This window comes from Phyllobates terribilis, unplaced genomic scaffold, assembly GCF_046119375.1.
Source record: "Phyllobates terribilis strain yellow unplaced genomic scaffold, ASM4611937v1 Scaffold_4__5_contigs__length_816908805, whole genome shotgun sequence".
NCBI lineage: Eukaryota > Metazoa > Chordata > Amphibia > Anura > Dendrobatidae > Phyllobates > Phyllobates terribilis.
In genome coordinates, this window is record NW_027362764.1 from 11311774 (window position 1) to 11334022 (window position 22249).

The window sequence follows — 22249 nt, forward strand, 5'->3', positions numbered from 1 at the left end:
TGCCATATGCCTGATCATTCTAGTGGTGGTCAGACTGGTAGTTTTGCCACCCCTGCTGATGCTGGCCTGGCAGGTGGTGCAAATGGCCTTTTTGGAGTTATCGGCAGAGTCTTTAAAAAACAACCAGACTTGGGAAGACCTAATAGTTGTACTGGCAACTTCCGTCGTGTTGGTGTTACGGGGAACGGTTGCCCACTTTCTGTCTGCGGCCACCACACTGCTTCTTCCTGCCTGTTGGGGTGCTCTGCCTCTCTCTCCCTGTGTGCTGCTCTCCTCGCTCTGCATTTCCTCCTGCCAGGGTGGGTCAGTTACTATATCATCCACCACCTCGTCTTCCACTTCCGCACCCTGGGCCTCCTCCTGACTTTCTGGCAATTGTGTCTCATCATCGTCCACCTCTTGTGACACTTTCTCCACCGTCGCCTTCATATGACCGTGGCTGCTCAAATATTTGGCCATCGCTACATGCGATCTCCTCTTGCCCCACTTCAAGTGGACCGGGCGAGAGACCCGAATCTATAAATGGAAAAGTGAATAGCTCTTCGGAGTGTCCAAGTGTGGGATCAGTTGTCTCCGGGCACTAAGTACACTAAGCATGGTGGGAAGAAGGAGGATTAGGGCTAGGAATATGCGGTCCAGACTCACGGCTACTGAGACTTGACCGTGTGAAAGACAAGGTGGTGGTGGTGGAAAAGTGACTAGAAGCAGTATCTGCTATCCAACCAATAACCTTTTGACACTGCTCTGGGTTCAATAGTGGTGTTCTGCGATCCTTAGTAATTGGGACAGGAAGGTCGGGTGAGAAAATGTGGGTGTTTGTTGTGGCACAATTTCAGCTTGCCCACGGCCTCGGCCTCTGCATGCACCATCACCATCATGTCCAGTTCCCTGTCCCTTGCCACCCGCCTTCCCCATTTTAAATGGAGGACAATATCTTCCACGCTCACTACAAATGGCTGAATTTGGAGAGAACTTATATGTGATCCGTGTGAAGGACAAACCACAGTTTTAAATTCCTTGCCTGTAGGTAACTATTTTTAACAGCAAACTGGTGTCAATAACTTCACTGACACACTGAAACAAAATTTTAATGGAGGCCAGAAATGGCAGAATTTTCAGCGCAATTATATGTGATTCGTGTGACAGATAAACCACAGTTTTAAATAGCTGGCCTGTGGGTAACTATTTTTAACAGCGACCTTGTGTCAATAACTTCACTGACACACTGCAAAAAAATTTCAATGGAGGGCAGAAATGGCTTAATTTTGAGCGCAATTATATGTGATCCGTGTGACGGACAAACCACAGTTTTAAATAGCTGGATTTTTAGCGCTGTAATATGGAAAGGACCTGGCTGTATTCTGCAGTGCAACAAGCAAATGGAGCATAAAAACTGTGTTCTCTGGATTGCTTTTTAAGCAAATAATGAGGATTAATACAAAAAAAAATTATTCCTGGCCCCTGAGACCTGGGGCTATTTCTACAAATATCTATAAAAGCACCAGCAGACAGAACTGGAATGGACCCTCTTGCTTTGTGCACTGCCTGCCTGCCTATATACACTGCCTGCCTGATATCTCTGCAGCTGGATTAGTCCTCAGAAGGACTGTTTGTTGAGATGGATATGTGTCTCTAATATAGTCTGTTATACCTACACAAACTAATAAACAACCAAATCTCTCCCTAGCTCAGCAGCACTTAAACCTGCACTGTCTGATTCCGGAGTGACTGTGACAAGCATGGCGGAGCCAGGTCTGATATATACCTGATGGCGCTGTGCGGCCAGCCAATCACTGTAATGCCACAACCAACATGGCTGCGGCATTACAATGAGTGGCAGGCAATCCCTACATGTTGATTGGTGCTCTAAAGAGCACCAAACATGCAGGGAGGAGACCCGAGCATCCGCCCAAGCATCTCGGAAATACTCGGCGAGCGCCGAGCATCTCGAATACTGAGATGCTTGGGCGAGTACCGAGTAGTTGCGAGTATGCTCGCTCATCACTTTAAGACTATCACCAGCAAGGAATACAAGCAGGGAGAAAGTATATAAAGCCGCACCCAAAAGGTGAGAAGGCAGACAAATGAGTAAATGAAAACATCTGTTACCCTAAAAAGACTGAAGCAAGGATAATAGAAACTAAACGCCTGGAGAAATGGTGTATCTGCTGTGGCTCAGGGGACAGAGAAACTGACCACAAAGCACAGGCTCAAGGAATCGAACCCTGACGCATGACACACATCAGTGAAAACTGCTGTCACTGATCCCACAGCTGCCGTTCATGGAATATCCGGAGATTTCTCGCACACGGTTTGGAATATGTCCTAGGGATAAACTGAAAGCTCAATAATGACCAGTGTGAGATGCCAGGAGAGGCTTCATCATGTGGCCATTCCTAATATTTTATCGGTGCTCGTCAACACTTCCCGTTAGAGTTACGGCGCCTGCCATATTGTGGCCAAAAAATCACATTCTACCAGAAAATCCCGTGAAGATCCACAAACTGTAGTATTAAGCTTGTCACCCCGGGAGCTGCTCAGGAGGACGACATACTGGGTCGGATATCAGCGCAACATTTTCATTTTTACATTTAACGCTGTATTTCAAATTTGGGAAGAGAATTCCACTGGGTCCTTTGTGTAATCTGGAGGCCCCAGAGAAGTGATCAAGGGTCTGTTCGGGATTGTATCTCACAACAAAGCGTCGTCTGTGAATATGGGCCGATGGTTGGTTAATATGTCCAATCCATGACTGCTGATGTAAGAGGGATAACTCTCATTATACCACATTGGGGTCATCATGGGGGTGGAGGTGTGGGTGGAACTCAGGCTGATATAAGATCAAGCCTAATTATGATCTGGGTTCCTCTAGAGAGATACATTTCGGTATATGCATGATTCCCATCCGCTGGACTTTCTTCAAGTGAAGCGCTGTCCTTCGTTAGGCCAAATCATATCTGTGATAGGTGTAGTAAGTTCTTTTGTTAATCTCTTTTTATTTTCTGTGACTGTATATTCTGTATTGTTTTATCCTCTTTGTAAAATCTTTTGTATATTTTTTATAAACACTGCCTCTCTTTGGATTAAATATAAAATGTAATAGTTCTGTTCCTTTTGTTCTGTAACCGTGTCTCGAAGCCATATACGCTACTTAAATGACTGGTGGTGGCAGCGAGTCTGGGGTTATCGTGGAGATAGCAGTGATCGTACGGGGGTATATACACATATTCCATGAGGTGGAATCCGGAGGTGTATATACCATATGCTCACTGTTAGTTTTCTGTTAGTGCACATAGCCTGCGGCCTCCTCTGTTAATTGTCTGCCAATCATGTAATTGTCCGGACGATAGGGGGCCGCAGAGAGCTGTTCGCTCCAAAGATCACAGTGGGTGATTCTGAGTGACCTACCTGGGCTGTGATATTGGGATAATCTTGACACCAACATGACAACAGTGGCCATACTGCTCATGCTCCTCTACACGAACCATGCCTAGCGTCACCTCACCATGACAACAATCGTCATACTACGCATGCTCTTCTACGTGATCCATGCCTAGCGTCACCTCACCATGACAACAATGGCCATACTACGCATGCTCTTCTATGCAATCCATGCCTAGCGTCACCTCACCATGACAACATCATACTGCACATGCTCCTCTACATGATCCATGCTTAGTGTCACTTCACCATGACAACATCGTACTGCACATGCTCCTCTAAGTGATCCATGCTTAGCGTCACTTCACCATGACAACATTGTACTGCACATGCTCCTCTACACGATCCATACCTAGCGTCACTTCACCATTACAACATTGTACTGTGCATGCTCCGTTACATGATCCTTTTCTAATGCCACCTCACCATGACAATAATGGTCATACTGTGCATGCTCCTCTACACTATCCATGCCTACCGTCACCTCACAGTGACAACAATGGTTGTACTGCACATGATCCTCTACACCAGGGTAGGAGAAGAAAGCAAATCTAACATCAACTGATCTTCACGGTGCTATCAAAGGAATAGAAGAATCCACACTATCTATAAACAGAGAGATGATGAGGGAACACTTAGCTAATTTACATGAATTTACATCTCCTGCTCCCAGATGAATTACACCCTAAGGTACTGAAAGAGATAGCAGAGGAAGTTGCAGAACCACTAGCCAGAATCTTTGAAAAATCCTGGAGAACAAGAGAAGTACCAGAAGATTGGGGAAGGGCAAATATTGTCCTTATCTTCAAAAAAGGAAAGAAGATGGAGCCAGGAAATGACAGACCAGTGAGCCTTACTTCTATACCAGGAAAGATCTTTCAACAAATTATTACACAGCATCTATGTAAGTACTTGGATAAGAATACAGTAATTAACCAGAGCCAGCATGGGTTTGTAGAAAACAAGTCATGTCAGACTAATTTCCTTCTATTCTATGGAATTACTGACTGGGTGGATCAGGGAAATGTGGCAGATATAATATATCTCGACATCAGCAACACATTTGGTAAAGTATTTCATACTATCCTTACTGATAAAATGACCGAGTTTGGGATTGACAAGGTTACGGTTAGGTGGATTCATAACTGGCTCTGTGATCGTACTCCAAAGAGTGATAATAAATGGTTGCACATCCAATTGGAAGAGTGTTTGAAGTGGGGTACCTCAAGGCTTTGTCCTGGCCTCAGTGCTGTTCAACATTTTTATACATGATCTAGGTAAGGAAACTGAAGGTAAACTAATCATATCTGCAGACGATGCAAAGCTAGAAGGAATAGCTGAGAAGACAGAGAAAAGATTCAGAAGGATCTAGATAAGCTTGAACAATGGGCAACGATTAATAGAATGGCATTTAACGGAGAAATGCAAGATTCTACATCTGTGAAAGAAAATCGAAAATGACATCTACAGAATGGGAGGAATAGAGCTAAGCAACAGCACGTGTGAAAAAGACTTAGGTATACTAATAGATCATAGACTAAACATGAGTCAACAGTGTGATGCAGCAGCAAAAAAGGCAAATACAATTCTGGGATGTATTAACAGAAGCATACAGTCTAGATCACATGAAGTCATTATCCCCCTCTACTCCTCCTTGGTCAGACCTCATCTGTAATACTGCGTCCAGTTTTGGGCACCACATCTTAAAAAAGACATCGACAAACTGGAGCAAGTTCAGAGAAGAGCGACCAGAATGGTGACCGGTCTGCAAACCATGTCCTATGAGGAACGGTTAGAGGATCTGGGAATGTTTAGCTTGCAAAAAAAGAAGACTGAGAAGAGACTTAATAGCTGTCTACAAACATCTCAAGGGCTGTCACATTGTAGAAGGATCATCTTTATTCTCATTTGCACAAGGAAAGACTAGAAGCAATGGGATGAAACTAAATGGGAGGAGACACAGATTAGATATTAGAAGACACTGTATAACAGTGAGGTGGTCAATGAGTGGAACAGGCGGCCATGAGAGGTGGTGAGTTCTCCTTCAATGGACGTCTTCACACAGAGGATCCTGTATGATTTAGTGAATCCTGCATTGAGCAGGGGGATGGACACGAGCAGGGCCGGCCTTAGGGTATATGGCGCCCTGTGCGAAATCCCTCTTGGCGCCCCCCCCCAAAGAAAAAAAATTAAACTCATGTAGGTGAAAACAACAAGTGCATTTTTTATTAATCAAATGATCAAGTAATAACAAGCAACAAAAGTTGAACAGACGGTCATTATAAAGTATAAAGTGTTTTGAACAGGTACAATTTTTATTTCTGAAACAATCAATTTCAACCATAAAATACACATTCAAAGTGCATTGCAAAGAGTCCCAAATGAATGTGCTTAGAAAATAACTTTTCGGGCTTTTGTTCTTGCAAACTCATCGATAGTGGTGGTCATGTCCAGACTCTGAAGAATGTCATTTTCAATGGACAGGACTGCTAAAGCTGTTAGTCTGTCATCTGACATTGACGACCTCAAGTAAGTTTTTATCAGTTTTAATTTGGAAAAGCTACGTTCTCCTGAAGCCACCGTGACAGGAATTGTCAGCAAAATACGAAGTGCTACCCACAGATTGGGGAAAGTGTCAGTCAGACTATTTTTGTTTATGAAGTTTAGCACATCAAGAGGATTTATGGTATCACTAGGTAAAAGACTTTGAATGTGGTAGAATTCCTGGGCCAACTCTTCTCCGTTTACGTCAGATTCAGTTCCACTAACCAATGCAGCTTGTAGATTTAGGCAACTTCTTGTCAGGTCTTCTCTAGAAAAACTATTATTTTTTATGTTGTATAAGAATCCCCATACTCCGTTATGGTTTTCTAATTGTTTGAAGCGCTCCTCCAATGATGCTGACGCTGTGTCTACTAAAACGAAAAAAAAATCTACCTTGAATTTAGATTGCGGGTCTGTTATTGCTTCGTCCCGTCCTTCATAACTAAAACTAGCTTTCTTCACTCTGATGCGCTTTTCTGGCCTAAACACTGGCTCCAAATTCAAATTCTCAGCAATCTCCTTTGCACTCTGCAGTGCCATGTCAAATCCTTTTTCACGAAAGTTTCTAATAAATTCTAGACACTTGTGAATTAGTTCTGTCACTGTACTGAGATCAGAAGTTTGTCTTTGCATGGCTTTACTTACGATATTTATTTGAAACAATATGTCATACCAAATGATAAACGACATGATAAACTTAAAGTCCGTAATCTTCTGAGCAAGAGTCTTGGCTTCAAAAGATACATTTGGCTCAACTCTCTCTTCCTCAGATAGTGCAATTAGTGCCTCATGTATGTCTCCTAAATGATAACGAAAGGGTTTAAGGCAGTCTATTCTGCATTCCCATCTTGTAGTAGACATGGGTTTCAAAGTCAGACCTGAAATATGGTCAGTCAAGATTTTCCACCTTTTAACAGAGCCAGAAAAAAGAACATAAATACACTGGATTAAACCAAAAAGGTCCTTTGAGTCTTTACTAGATCTTGCTGCATCTCCAACCACAAGATTAAGACAATGGCATCCACATGGTACAAAGACAGCACGAGAATTTTTCTCTAAAATTTGAACTTGAACACCGTTGTGTTTTCCTGCCATATTGGCACCATTATCGTAGCCTTGACCACGACAATTAGTAATATCTAAATTTTTCTCACTCAGAAAGTCAAGAAGGGCATCGGTCAATCCCTTTCCTGTTGTGTCTACAACATTTTTGTATCCAATAAAATGTTCCTTAATTGTGTATATGCCACATACTTCATCCAAAAAGCGAATGGTAAATGACATTTGCTCCTTGTGGCTTAAATCAGGGGTGCAGTCTAGTATTATAGAGTAATATTTAGCCTGGTTGCAGCGCGTTACAATGTGGTTAATGACTTGGCTTGCCATCAGAGCAATAATTTCATTTTGAATAGTTTTACCACAATAGTGGTCTGATATTTCTTTGGAGACAACACGATGCAGGTGTTCTGACATCACTCTATCAAACTTTCCAAGTACCTGCACAAACCCCAAAAAGTTTCCATTATTGGGGGTAAAAAGACGATCAGAACTTCCTCTGAATGCCAAATTGCGTTCTGCAAGAAATTGAATAATACATACAAGCCTTTCCAACACTCCTCTCCAGTGTTGTCTTTCTCTATTCATAAGAGTTTGCATGTTGGAATCTATTGTTGTATTCGTCTTGAGCCGAACCTGAGTCTCCAACCATTTACGTTCTGCTAAAAAATGATTTGGTGAGGACTCGTGTGATTTTAATATAGATGATATATGTTGCCAGTCTTGAGATCCATCTAAAGCAAGAGATGACCTTGGTTTTCTATCAAATAATTTACAACAAAAGCAGAATACTTTGTTTGCAGATTTTGAGTAAACCAACCACTGTCTCTTGCAGTGTTGTCCATTAACCAAAACTCTCTTATAGAATTTAGCAGAAAAGTGACGGTCATTTGAATCTTTTTTAAACTCCATATCTGTTATATGAACAGGCCCAGTTTCCACAACATGATCTATAACTTTGGTAGTCAATGAAGGCCATAGAGCGGGATCAGTGTCAATCAGTATTAGATCTTGATTGCTTGGAAATTCTGGGATATCAGTTTCCTGGTGACCAGTGCCTGTGTCAGCTGCAGAATGTTCCTCTGGATTTTCAACATTTTCAGTTAAATTTTCTAAAAATTGAGGATCCTCTGCTATCTCTGATTCATCGTTTAGAGAGCCATCAGGGTTTGAAAATTGTCCTGACGTGGAAGGTTCATCCAAATCGATTTCTATTGGACCTTCTCTATGTGTCGCTACACTTTCATATTGTTCTGCAGCTGTCTCTTTAGAAGAGCATTGGTCGCTGGATTTCTGAAAAAGCTTTTTGAAAGACTCTGCACATTTTTTGTCTTCAACTTCTTTAAGTGCTTTTCGTTTTCGATTTTGTGCTCCTGATAGTTTTTTGGGGCCCATAATTAAACTGAAAAATGTATATAATAATAACACTATTATTATTGAAACTTAAATATTCTAAATATTCTTCATCTTTTTATTATAATGCAGCAACAAAGAACAGATAGTCAGGGAACTGATCTTCTACCAACAAAGGCTGTCCATTTATGATGGGAGTCGTAGTTTTGCAATGGCTGACTCACAGGGTGGCAATGGGGACATTGGGGGGATGTCTGTCTGTCTGCACCTTATTGTTAACGTCTTTATTCAAGTTTGTTCATCATATCAGGCTCAGCAGCACAGCACTCACCAGTCACCACCACTTTGTAGCTGAGCTGCCTGCAGCATCCCCGGCGCGGCACTGTGTCTGAGCTGTGTGACGTCACAGTGCCGTGCCCGCGCCAATGGAAGGAGACGAGAGATGCTGCAGGCGGCGCCTCCCGCACTGTCTCCAGCGCTGGGGGTAAGTGTGTGAGGAGGAGAGAGTGCAGCGCGCCCGGGTCCCGGCCGGACATTTCAGAGCAGAGAGGGGGCGCCGGCGCCTGAGCACAGAAGAAACGCTGGGCGCTCCCTCTCTGCTCTTCCATAAGAAAAATACCGACGGGGAGGGAGCCAGCGCAGCGCCCCCCTTCACTCTCAAGTTTGAGGCGCCCTGTGCAGTTGCACAGCTGGCACGCCCCAAAGGCCGGCCCTGGACACGAGGACCCCTGAGGTCCCTTATAACTCTACCATTCTATGATTCCCTCTCCCTTGCCGCCTTTTGTGGCCAGAGATGTTTCACCTGTGACTTACTATGTGTAACTTTTGCTGGTTTGATAAAGTGTTTATAAATCCCCGGAACGCGTTGTCCATATTGATATGATGACACCATCTTTACTTTTATCATATATTTTATTGGGTTTTACTTAAAGGAGTGGTCGATACTTACAGTGAATCTCCTACTAAACGTCAAACTCTTCAATGTAATAATCAAACCTCTTTTCTAATGTGCAACGTGTAATGTTCATTTATAAACCTCCCCCAGTTCCATCTCTAACTTCCCGCAGCGCTGTGGTCACTCCCCACTATTGATCTCCCTGCCCCATAGCGAGAAGTCATCAGGGAAGTCCTCTTCAGGGGCCAGGTAGTGACATTTTTGCTGGACCTGTGCTGGCGGTCTATTCGGACCCTGTTCGGTGAGGTGTCCCTTCTTCCCGCATCCTCTCACTTTCGTTGCGCTCCTTCCCCAGTTAGCCAGTTCCCTTTACTGTGCATGCGCCGGACTTCATCATCTTCTTCCTACTCCCCTCAATTGCTTCAATGTGCCTGCATGTCATGCCCCATTGTTCGCCCGTATTTTATATGTTTTCATTGTCTGTAATACGGGGATTGGCTACACGAGGTTGGTAACGACCCAGGCAGCCAGTATGTGGCCCCTTGACATTACTGGGCATGCGGGTCACAACACAACACAGCGTGCCCCGTAAAGATAAACAGTGCGTGGCACCGATGAGACTTGTAAGGGTTAAACAGTGGGGCGCGGCACACACAATCAATCAATTGCAGAAACTAGGAAAACAGTAATGAGCATGCTCAGAAAAGGGAACTGGCGAACGAGCGAAAGAGGGTCAGAACGTGGCAATCAGGGAGGGCTCAATGAGTAGGGTCTGAATTGACCAACTGTGCATGCTCTGCCTCCGGAAAGGACTTGCCTGATGATGCCCGATTCATGGTGGGCAGAGAAATTGTAGGGAGTGACCGCAGCGCGGCCCCCTGATGATTTTCTGTTTGAGAATACCCATGGCATGCTGGAAGACGCAAACGAATCATCCACAGACTGGAAGTTAGATTAGAGAGGTAACTGGGGAGCAGAACATTGGCAAAGTAGTGGGAAAACTCCCCCCAAAACTTAGATATGTCCATTTTTGATCCAAGTTCCAAATCAAGCTCACCAGTGCAAGTCTAAGGGTCTGTGAAAACTTGGACAGCACGCGGACAGCTTGGAGACATGGGACGGCACATGGAGGACGCTCAGGTTGCATCTATTGCTGTCTGGTTTTCACGGTTCCAGAACTGGAGAAAGTCGGGTCCAGCACATTTACAAAAATTGGTTATTTTTCTTTTATGTACAAGAAAAAAAAATCTTCTGAATGAGAATTTACTTCTCTTGGATCCATAGCCGAGCTTCATCCTCCATCCGTGGTCGCCGGCTCCCTCTGCTCCTCTGTGCACAGGTTATTATTATTATACACCATTGACTCACGGTGTTGTACATGTGATGAGGTCATATACGAAATACAAATATAAATTACAGAGAACAAACTAACAATGACAGGTACAGGGTGAGAGGACCCTGCCGCCATGGTCTTACAGTCTATAGGATAATGGTGGTTGGGGGGATGCGTCAGCTCCGGTGGTGTGAGATGGCAGCTCCGGTGGTGGTGAGATGGCAGCTCCCGCGGTGGTGACGTTATGGCTCCAGTGATGGTGAGGAGGCAGCGGAGTCATTACAGGCTGTAGCCTTCTTGAAGAGATGGGTTTTCGAGTTCTGTCTGAAAGTTGTGAGTGTGGCGGATAATCGGGTGTGTTGGATAGGGGATACTCAGGAGAAATCTTGCAGGTGATTGGGTGAGGAATGTATGAGAGGGGAGGAGGTCTTGGAGGACCGGAGGTTACGTGTTGGAAGATATCGGGAGATTAGTTCGGAGATATTTGGAAGAGACAGGTTATGGATGGCTTTGTAGGTTAGCGGGAGTGGTTTGAACTGGATTCGTTGAGGAATTGGGAGCCAATGAAAGGATTTGCAGAGGGGAGAAGCAAGGAGAAAGGTGGATTAGTTGGGCAGTAGAGTTAAGGACGGACTGGAGAGGTGTGAGACTGTTAGCGGCGAGTCCACAGAGGAGGATGTTGCAGTAGTCCAGGTGGGAGATGAAGAGGGCAGCAGGAACCTTTCACTAGATTCAGGGTTGAGGAAAGGACAAATTCTGGAAATATTTTTGAGCCTGAAGTGACAGGAGGTGGTGGTAAGAGCTTGGATGCGTGAGGAGCAAGGCAGAATCGAGGGTTACTCCGAGGCAGTGGACTTCAGGTACTACAGAGAGAACGGTGTCATTATTGTGATAGATAGATTAGGTAGGGGTTGAGGTGAGATGGAGGAAAGATAATGAGTTCAGTTTAGAAGGAGGAGGATATGGCTGATAGACATGGTTTGTCATGCTTAGCTCTGATAAACTCAGCTTTGCCACTGTTGACTCTACTGGTTCTGCTTTACGACTCTCTGTTAAACTCTACTCTGGTTCTGAGTCAACTCTGCTATGTGAATGTCAGTTCTGCCCTCACTACATGACAAACCTAGCTCTGCTGCTGAGCCCAATATGCTATACCGCTGTAAAAGCTCTGCCTTGGATTCTACTGCAAACTCCGCTCTGCTCCTCACGTTACTGTCCAGCCTCAGCGGCCTCCGTTGTTCCATCTGTGTCGCCCTGCTGCACCAACGCCATCTTTCCATGTTGTGTAACAGCAGCTTATCTGGGCCCAGTGGTCTGGAGGATGCCCCTCACCAGACATAACAGGAATGCTCTTTATTATGCTTACTTAATGCCGCAGAGCTGTACAGATATCATCATTGCTGTCCCCATCGGGGCTCTCAATCTAAATTCCCTATCTCTATGTCTTTGGAGTGCGGGAGGAGAGTGGAGAACGTGGAGGAAAAAGCTGACATGGTTCAATGACATCTGTTTTAGACCGATCCCTGAGACACGTGGCCCCGCTGGCAGGTGGAGTGGTTTACTACAGATGGGCACGGTCTATTATGTGACACTGCACTCCGAAAAATTATGCCCGGATTTCAGTGAAAATTTCTTGGACTGAGAGTCGACGTGGGGGAGAAATTCCCTAAATCTTCAGGGAAATGTGTGAAGGCGATAAGAACAATTTTTCCTTGCGTCCAAAGACAATAAAATATTTCTCCCCTAAATGTATATTGGCCCATCAACGACCCTAAGCTACCTCCAAATCACCGAAAAACGGCTTCACCAGAGAAAGATGGAGGTTCTGGAGCAGCCGAGCCCAGACCTGAACCCAAGAGACAATCTGTGGTGACCTGAAGAGGGCGCTGTACACAGGAGATGGCCCGGCAATCTGACAGATGTGGAGCTGCTGCAAGGAGGAGCCGGCAAAGATGGCCAATTCTAGATGTGCCGTGTGATAGACCCCGACCCGAAAACGCTGCCAGAAAGACACAGGGACTGCAGCAAAGTATTAGTGTAAGGGGGTGCAGAATTAGTGTAAGAGGGTGCAGATTTTACTGATTTTTCTTTTCCCACCTGACAAGATTTCATTTTGTTTTTCAGTGGATTTGTTCAGATTGTGGGCGACATTAAAAGGGGAGAAAAAGTTCTGAAAAGATTCTTTTTGGTAGGATTTTATAACATGACAAAAACCTGCCAATTACCAGGGGTGTGTAGACTTTTTATATCCACTGTGTATACAAATTTGTGGCCTCACCCCAGTCTGATATATATATAGTTATCAAATTTGTATGACCCGACCGGTCCTCATATATCCATGCTAATGTTAGATTTTCTGGTTATTTTTATTATCGCCTCTTAGAATTGACGTTACACCTTCTGGATGATAATTTCTCACTTTTGGATATTAGCCTCACATTTTCTATGCGCCAGTCCGTCGGACCCTGTGATTAACATAGTAACATAGTTAGTAAAGCCGAATAAAGACTTGCGTCCATCAAGTTCGACCTGTTAGTTCTGTAATTGCTAAAGTTGATCCAGAGGAGGCAAAAACCCCAAATGATTTGGCCAATCTTCACCTGAGGAAAAATTCCCTCCCGACTCTGAAACCAGCAGTCAGAATAAATCCCTGTATCAACCTACTATTTTATTCTATTTTTAAGTATATGCAGAAATCTGCCTGGTATCTAGAAATGCATCCAGTCCCCGCTTGAACTGGTGTAGTGAATCCGACATTACCGTCTCCTCACTCAGTGAATTCCATATTCTCACTGCTCTTACCGTAAAGAACCCCTTCCTATGCTGGTGCTGAAACCTTTTCTCTTCCAGTCTTAGTGAATGCCCTCTTGTTACCGTAATATCCCTCCTTTTGAACAAATCCCGGGCAAGGTCTCTATACTGTCCCCTAACATATTTGTACACATTTATTATGTCCCCCCTCAACCTTCTCTTTTCCAGGCTGAATAGTCCTAGTTTTGCCAACCTCTCTGGGTATTGCAGTCCCTCCATTCCCTTTATTAATTTTGTTGCCCTCCTTTGTACCTTTTCAAGCTCATTTCTATCCTTTCTATATATTGGGGCCCATAACTGAGCACAGTATTCCAAGTGTGGTCTGACCAGTGCTTTGTACAGTGGAAGAACAATGTTCTCCTCCTTTGCAGCTATACCTCTTCTGATACATCCCATTACCCTGTTTGCCCTTACAGCAGCCGCCTGACTTTGGGCACTCCAATTTAGTTTGCTATCAATCAAGATGCCCAAGTCCTTCTCCATCTCTGAATTCCCCAATGATTTCCCATTCAGTGAGTACTGGTGACTTCCATTTTTCCTTCCCATATGTATGACCTTACATTTCTCCTCGTTAAACCTCATTTGCCATTTAATGCTCCACCTACCCAGCTTATCCATTATAGCGTCCTTATTATAGCGTCCTCACCAATCCCCCGCTGTGGATGATCCCACATGGTTATCTGTCCAACTCGGAGGGGCCGATGTGTACAGTATGTAGTCCAGTGAGGGTTGTATTCACACCCAGTAAGTGGCTCTTGGGTCTGTAATGTTGTGGATCCTTTCTCCCAGATCGCGTCAGGGTCACCAGCTGATGGGATTATTCATCATCTTGACACATTGGGAACCAGCAGGACACGTTGTCCCCTTTACTTCTCGTCATTTGAATGCTTTCCTCTGTTTTAATTATTCAGTCTTCTTTGCTCAAAAATGTGGGAACTTTTTATTGTTCTTTCCACAATATTCACAATCATCACAAAATCGGGATTTGTATTACCAGCCGAGCCATCACTAGGCAGTCACCGAGCCGAGCCATCACCGGACCGAGCTGTCACCAGGCCGAGCAGTCATCGGGCCAAGCCATCACTGGGTAGTCACCGAGCCGAGCCATCACCTGGCCGAGCTGTCATCGGGCCAAGCCATCACTGGGCAGTTACCGGGCCGAGCCATCACCAGGCCGAGCAGTCATCGGGCCAAGCCATCACTGGGCAGTTACCGGGCCGAGCCATCACCAAGCCGTCACCAGACCAAGCAGTCAGACGAGGGTCCTGATAATGTCTCATTTTCGCACAGTTATTCATCAATCATGTCATGAGGTCTTCTCATCATTTGGGGGATGGATAATTCTCCGAGGATAGAAGATTGCTCCACATGAGGAAAGAGAAGGGAGAGAACTGAGGGGAGATTCTCAGCACCCGAGAGGAAATGGGGAGACGCACAACAGCCATAAAAATGAAGAAAAGATGCAAAATTTGTTGCAAAAACGGGTTTATTAAAATTATATACATTCAGTGTGACTGCAGCACAAGGGAGGACGAGCCAGAGAACTGGGGATCAGCGGTGGAGGGATCACCGGCGGAGGGATCACCGGCGGAGGGATCAGCAGCGGAGGGATCAGCGGTGGAGGGATCACCGGCGGAGGGATCACCGGCGGAGGGATCACCGGCGGAGGGATCAGCAGCGGAGGGATCAGCGGTGGAGGGATCACCGGCGGAGGGATCAGCGGTGGAGGGATCACCGGCGGAGGGATCACCGGCGGAGGGATCAGCAGCGGAGGGATCAGCGGTGGAGGGATCACCGGCGGAGGGATCAGCGGCGGAGGGATCAGCGCTTGGAGAAGTCTCCACCTGTATAGACAGTGAGGATTATTACATGACCGATATTTTAGTGATCATACAAGAGGCAAAACCTAAGAGATTCCTGCGCAAAATTAAATTCAATCCAATTCTAAAAAACTGAAGATCATCACTCTGGGCAACGATGAAACTAAAGGAGGATAACAGATAATAATGGCTGATACCAGACAGTAGTGAGATCTGTGACTGGTGTTCGGCAGGCGTTCCCCTCCCCCCCTCTTTATTGCTACACACCCTGACAGCTGGTGCACTCGCAGCTGTGAATCATGGGGAGAACCACTGGCTCCTCCTTGCCGTCCTCACAGAGGAGGTTCAGGATCTTCACCGGGCTCTCGGGGTCCAGTCTGTAGCTGCAGCAGTCACACATAGTCTGGAGATACGGTTCCTGCCGAGTCAATGAGGCTGGGTGATAACATAATGTATGCCAAACCCTCTAATACCACCTGTAATCTCCATCCTTTCCCGTCATTCCGCCTGTAAACCCCGATCTTCCGTGCGTCATCCCGCTTATAGTCCCCGACCTTCCCTCCGATGTTCCGCCTGTAATCCCCGACCTTCCCTCCGTCATCCCACCTGTAGTAACTGACCTTCCCTCCGATATCCCGCCTGTAATCACGGACCTTCCCTTCATCATCCTGCCTGTAATCCCTGACCTTCCCTCCTTCGCCCCCCTGTAATCACCAACCTTCCCTCCATTGACCTGTCTGTGACCCCAAACTTCCCTTCATTATCCTGCCTCTGATCACTGACCTTCCCTCCGACATCCCACCTGTATTCCCAACCTTCTCTCTGTCATCCCGCCTGTAATACAAAATGTTCTTCCAGTCATCAAACCTGTAATCACTGACCTTCCCTCTGACATCCCGCCTGTTAGCGCCGATCTTCCCTCAGTTGTCCTGCCTGTATTTCCTGGCCTTTCCTCCGCTGTCCCGCTTGTAATCCACGACCTTGCCTCCGTCATCCCGCCTGTAATCCTCGACCTTCCCGTCATTCCGCCTGTAAACTCAGACGTTCCCTCTGTCGTCCTGCTTGTAATCCCCAAACTTCCCTCAGTTGTCCCGCCTATATTGCCTAACCTTCTTTCTGTCATGTGTACCTGTATACCCTAAACTTCTCTCTGTCGTCCCACCTATAATCACTGACCTTCCCTCCGATGTCTTGCTTGTAAAGACTGACCTTCCCTCTGTCATCCCACCTGTAATTCTCAACCTTCACTCCATCGTCCCACCTGTAATTCCCGACCTTCCCTTGGTCATTCCACCTGTAATCACTGACCTTCCCGCTGATGTTCTGCCTGTAAACCCCAACCTTCCCTCCGTCATCCCACCTCTGATCCCCTACCTTCCCTCCGTCATCCCACCTCTCATCCCCTACCTTCCCTCCGTCATCCCACCTCTGATCCCCTACCTTCCCTCCGTCATCCCACCTCTGATCCCCTACCTTCCCTCCGTCATCCCACCTCTGATCCCCTACCTTCCCTCCGTCATCCCGCCTCTGATCCCCTATTTTCCCTCCGTCATCCCGCCTCTGATCCCCTATTTTCCCTCCGTCATCCCGCCTCTGATCCCCTATTTTCCCTCCGTCATCCTGCCTGTAATCCCTGCCATTATATTTGACCTCTAAACCCCATCTATGACCTTTTACCTCTGCTATGACATTCGTCCAGGATGAGCACTGACCACGACAGAAGCGGACCTCCACATTCTCCAGGTAGCAGCTGCCTTTGGTGATGTTCCTGACCTCAGTGTGGAGTTTGCAGACTGGGGAGCCATCTGTAGAGAGATGACCACATTACTTTATATTATAATGGGTGAACATGAGCCCAGGAACCACCAAACACATGAGGTTCTCACTGGTGAATCCATCAAAAGTCATTGCCTCCACATGTCTATTTCATAGTCGAATACAAGAGCTAGGAGCCACTAGACTGGCCCCGACTCATGTGACCAGCCAAGCGCCACTAGACTGGCCCCACCCCACGTGATTACCCAGAGACCACAAGACTAGCTCCGCCCATGTGACTAGGAGCCACTAGACTGGCCCCGACCCATGTGACTAGGAGCCACTAGACTGGCCGCTTGTGACCAGCTAGGCACCACTAGACTGGCTCCACCCCATGTGACCAGCCAGGAGACACTAGACTGGCCCCGCCTCACATAAATAGCCAGACACCACAGACTGGCCCTGCCCACTAAAACAAACCCTGAGCTCCACAGTTGTGACTATTCAATGATGACATGCCCTCCGGGCACAAGATCCTAGAGGCCCCGTCACACTAAGCGATGCAGCAGCGATCCCGACAATGATACGACCTGTCAGGGATCGTTGCTGCATCGCTAATACATCGCTGGTGAGCTGTCAAACAGGCAGGATCACCAGCGATCAGGGGAGCAGCGATATCGTGGAAAGGATCGTTCCACGATGTCCTGCTCCCGTTACCAGCCTGCTGCAAGCAGGAGCAGGCTGGTAACTATGGTAAACATCGGGTTACTAAGTGCGCGTGTGCCCCTAGTAACCCGCTGTTTACCATGGATACCACTCTGCTAAGGTGAACGGTAACCTCCCGCGCACCGTAGCAGAGTGGTATCCATGGTAAACATCGGGTTACTAAGTGCGCGCATGCCCCTAGTAACCCGATGTTTACCATGGATACCAGCCTGATCGTTGGTACCGCTGGTCACACACAGCGATGTGTGCTGGCCAGCGGGAGGCCAACGACCAAAAAATGGTCCAGGACACTTTGCAACGATCAGCGACCTCACAGCAGGGGCCGCTGCAAAGTGTCACACATAGCGATATCGCTATGTGAGACGGGAGCTTAAGACGCCCCCTAACTATATAGTACAACGTACAATCCTACCTGCTATCAGTCTACGGCACACGGGGCAGCAACCTCCGGCCTCCTGCACCTTCACCTCCGCCTGTCACATACAAACTAGTCATTACACCATAAACATTTATATCCCTAGTGTCGGTGTGATGTAATAATCCTCGTTACCCCGGTGTCGGTGTGATGTAATGATCCTCGTTACCCCGGTGTCGGTGTGATGTAATAATCCTCGTTGCCCCGGTGTCGGTGTGATGTAATGATCCTCGTTGCCCCGATGTCGGTGTGATGTAATGATCCTCGTTACCCCGGTGTCGGTGTGATGTAATAATCCTCGTTACCCCGGTGTCGGTGTGATGTAATGATCCTCGTTACCCCGGTGTCGGTGTGATGTAATAATCCTCGTTACCCCGGTGTCGGTGTGATGTAATAATCCTCGTTACCCCGGTGTCGGTGTGATGTAATGATCCTCGTTACCCCGGTGTCGGTGTGATGTAATGATCCTCGTTACCCCGGTGTCGGTGTGATGTAATGATCCTCGTTACCCCGGTGTCGGTGTGATGTAATAATCCTCGTTACCCCGGTGTCGGTGTGATGTAATAATCCTCGTTACCCCGGTGTCGGTGTGATGTAATGATCCTCGTTACCCCGGTGTCGGTGTGATGTAATAATCCTCGTTACCCCGGTGTCGGTGTGATGTAATAATCCTCGTTACCCCGGTGTCGGTGTGATGTAATAATCCTCGTTACCCCGGTGTCGGTGTGATGTAATGATCCTCGTTGCCCCGGTGTCGGTGTGATGTAATAATCCTCGTTACCCCGGTGTCGGTGTGATGTAATGATCGTCGTTACCCCGGTGTCGGTGTGATGTAATAATCGTCGTTACCCCGGTGTCGGTGTGATGTAATAATCCTCGTTACCCCGGTGTCGGTGTGATGTAATAATCGTCGTTACCCCGGTGTCGGTGTGATGTAATAATCCTCGTTACCCCGGTGTCGGTGTGATGTAATAATCGTCGTTACCCCGGTGTCGGTGTGATGTAATAATCCTCGTTACCCCGGTGTCGGTGTGATGTAATGATCCTCGTTACCCCGGTGTCGGTGTGATGTAATGATCCTCGTTACCCCGGTGTCGGTGTGATGTAATGATCCTCGTTGCCCCGGTGTCGGTGTGATGTAATGATCCTCGTTACCCCGGTGTCGGTGTGATGTAATAATCCTCGTTACCCCGGTGTCGGTGTGATGTAATGATCCTCGTTACCCCGGTGTCGGTGTGATGTAATGATCCTCGTTACCCCGGTGTCGGTGTGATGTAATAATCCTCGTTACCCCGGTGTCGGTGTGATGTAATGATCCTCGTTACCCCGGTGTCGGTGTGATGTAATGATCCTCGTTACCCCGGTGTCGGTGTGATGTAATGATCCTCGTTACCCCGGTGTCGGTGTGATGTAATGATCCTCGCTACCCCGGTGTCGGTGTGATGTAATAATCCTCGCTACCCCGATGTCGGTGTGATGTAATAATCCTCGTTACCCCGGTGTCGGTGTGATGTAATGATCCTCGTTACCCCGGTGTCGGTGTGATGTAATGATCCTCGTTGCCCCGGTGTCGGTGTGATGTAATAATCCTCGTTACCCCGGTGTCGGTGTGATGTAATAATCCTCGTTACCCCGGTGTCGGTGTGATGTAATAATCGTCGTTACCCCGGTGTCGGTGTGATGTAATGATCCTCGTTACCCCGGTGTCGGTGTGATGTAATAATCCTCGTTGCCCCGGTGTCGGTGTGATGTAATAATCCTCGTTACCCCGGTGTCGGTGTGATGTAATAATCCTCGTTACCCCGGTGTCGGTGTGATGTAATAATCTTCGTTACCCCGGTGTCGGTGTGATGTAATAATCTTCGTTACCCCGGTGTCGGTGTGATGTAATGATCCTCGTTACCCCGGTGTCGGTGTGATGTAATGATCCTCGTTACCCCGGTGTCGGTGTGATGTAATAATCCTCGTTGCCCCGGTGTCGGTGTGATGTAATAATCCTCGTTACCCCGGTGTCGGTGTGATGTAATAATCCTCGTTACCCCGGTGTCGGTGTGATGTAATGATCCTCGTTACCCCGGTGTCGGTGTGATGTAATGATCCTCGTTACCCCGGTGTCGGTGTGATGTAATGATCCTCGTTACCCCGGTGTCGGTGTGATGTAATGATCCTCGTTACCCCGGTGTCGGTGTGATGTAATGATCCTCGTTACCCCGGTGTCGGTGTGATGTAATGATCCTCGTTACCCCGGTGTCGGTGTGATGTAATGATCCTCGTTACCCCGGTGTCGGTGTGATGTAATGATCCTCGTTGCCCCGGTGTCGGTGTGATGTAATGATCCTCGTTACCCCGGTGTCGGTGTGATGTAATGATCCTCGTTACCCCGGTGTCGGTGTGATGTAATGATCCTCGTTACCCCGGTGTCGGTGTGATGTAATGATCCTCGTTACCCCGGTGTCGGTGTGATGTAATAATCCTCGTTACCCCGGTGTCGGTGTGATGTAATGATCCTCGTTACCCCGGTGTCGGTGTGATGTAATGATCCTCGTTACCCCGGTGTCGGTGTGATGTAATGATCCTCGTTACCCCGGTGTCGGTGTGATGTAATAATCCTCGTTACCCCGGTGTCGGTGTGATGTAATGATCCTCGTTACCCCGGTGTCGGTGTGATGTAATAATCCTCGTTACCCCGGTGTCGGTGTGATGTAATAATCCTCGTTACCCCGGTGTCGGTGTGATGTAATGATCCTCGTTACCCCGGTGTCGGTGTGATGTAATAATCCTCGTTGCCCCGGTGTCGGTGTGATGTAATAATCCTCGTTACCCCGGTGTCGGTGTGATGTAATGATCCTCGTTACCCCGGTGTCGGTGTGATGTAATGATCCTCTTTACCCCGGTGTCGGTGTGATGTAATAATCCTCGTTACCCCGGTGTCGGTGTGATGTAATAATCCTCGTTACCCCGGTGTCGGTGTGATGTAATGATCCTCGTTACCCCGGTGTCGGTGTGATGTAATGATCCTCGTTACCCCGGTGTCGGTGTGATGTAATGATCCTCGTTACCCCGGTGTCGGTGTGATGTAATGATCCTCGTTACCCCGGTGTCGGTGTGATGTAATGATCCTCGTTACCCCGGTGTCGGTGTGATGTAATAATCCTCGTTACCCCGGTGTCGGTGTGATGTAATAATCCTCGTTACCCCGGTGTCGGTGTGATGTAATGATCCTCGTTACCCCGGTGTCGGTGTGATGTAATAATCCTCGTTACCCCGGTGTCGGTGTGATGTAATAATCCTCGTTACCCCGGTGTCGGTGTGATGTAATGATCCTCGTTACCCCGGTGTCGGTGTGATGTAATGATCCTCGTTACCCCGATGTCGGTGTGATGTAATGATCCTCGTTACCCCGGTGTCGGTGTGATGTAATAATCCTCGTTGCCCCGGTGTCGGTGTGATGTAATGATCCTCGTTACCCCGGTGTCGGTGTGATGTAATGATCCTCGTTGCCCCGGTGTCGGTGTGATGTAATGATCCTCGTTACCCCGGTGTCGGTGTGATGTAATGATCCTCGTTACCCCGGTGTCGGTGTGATGTAATAATCCTCGTTACCCCGGTGTCGGTGTGATGTAATGATCCTCGTTACCCCGGTGTCGGTGTGATGTAATGATCCTCGTTACCCCGGTGTCGGTGTGATGTAATGATCCTCGTTACCCCGGTGTCGGTGTGATGTAATGATCCTCGTTACCCCGGTGTCGGTGTGATGTAATGATCCTCGTTACCCCGGTGTCGGTGTGATGTAATGATCCTCGTTACCCCGGTGTCGGTGTGATGTAATAATCCTCGTTACCCCGGTGTCGGTGTGATGTAATAATCCTCGTTACCCCGGTGTCGGTGTGATGTAATAATCCTCGTTACCCCGGTGTCGGTGTGATGTAATGATCCTCGTTACCCCGGTGTAGGTGTGATGTAATGATCCTCGTTACCCCGGTGTCGGTGTGATGTAATGATCCTCGTTACCCCGGTGTCGGTGTGATGTAATGATCCTCGTTACCCCGGTGTTGGTGTGATGTAATAATCCTCGTTGCCCCGGTGTCGGTGTGATGTAA

At 47.3% G+C, this 22249-nt stretch overlaps 1 protein-coding gene across 1 annotated transcript in view; it reads right to left on the reverse strand.

Moving 5' to 3' along the window:
- Positions 1-14901: 14901 nt before the first annotated feature.
- LOC141264133 (SCO-spondin-like) overlaps positions 14902-22249 on the reverse strand; it is a 521676-nt gene continuing 514328 nt past the window's right edge. The window contains exons 91-94 of the mRNA XM_073676443.1: positions 18147-18207; positions 16931-17058; positions 15521-15671; positions 14902-15277 (exon numbers count right to left, since the gene is read on the reverse strand). Coding sequence (XP_073532544.1) covers positions 15255-15277; positions 15521-15671; positions 16931-17058; positions 18147-18207 — 363 coding nt within the window. The 3' untranslated portion in view covers positions 14902-15254. The remainder of the gene's footprint in view (positions 15278-15520; positions 15672-16930; positions 17059-18146; positions 18208-22249) is intronic.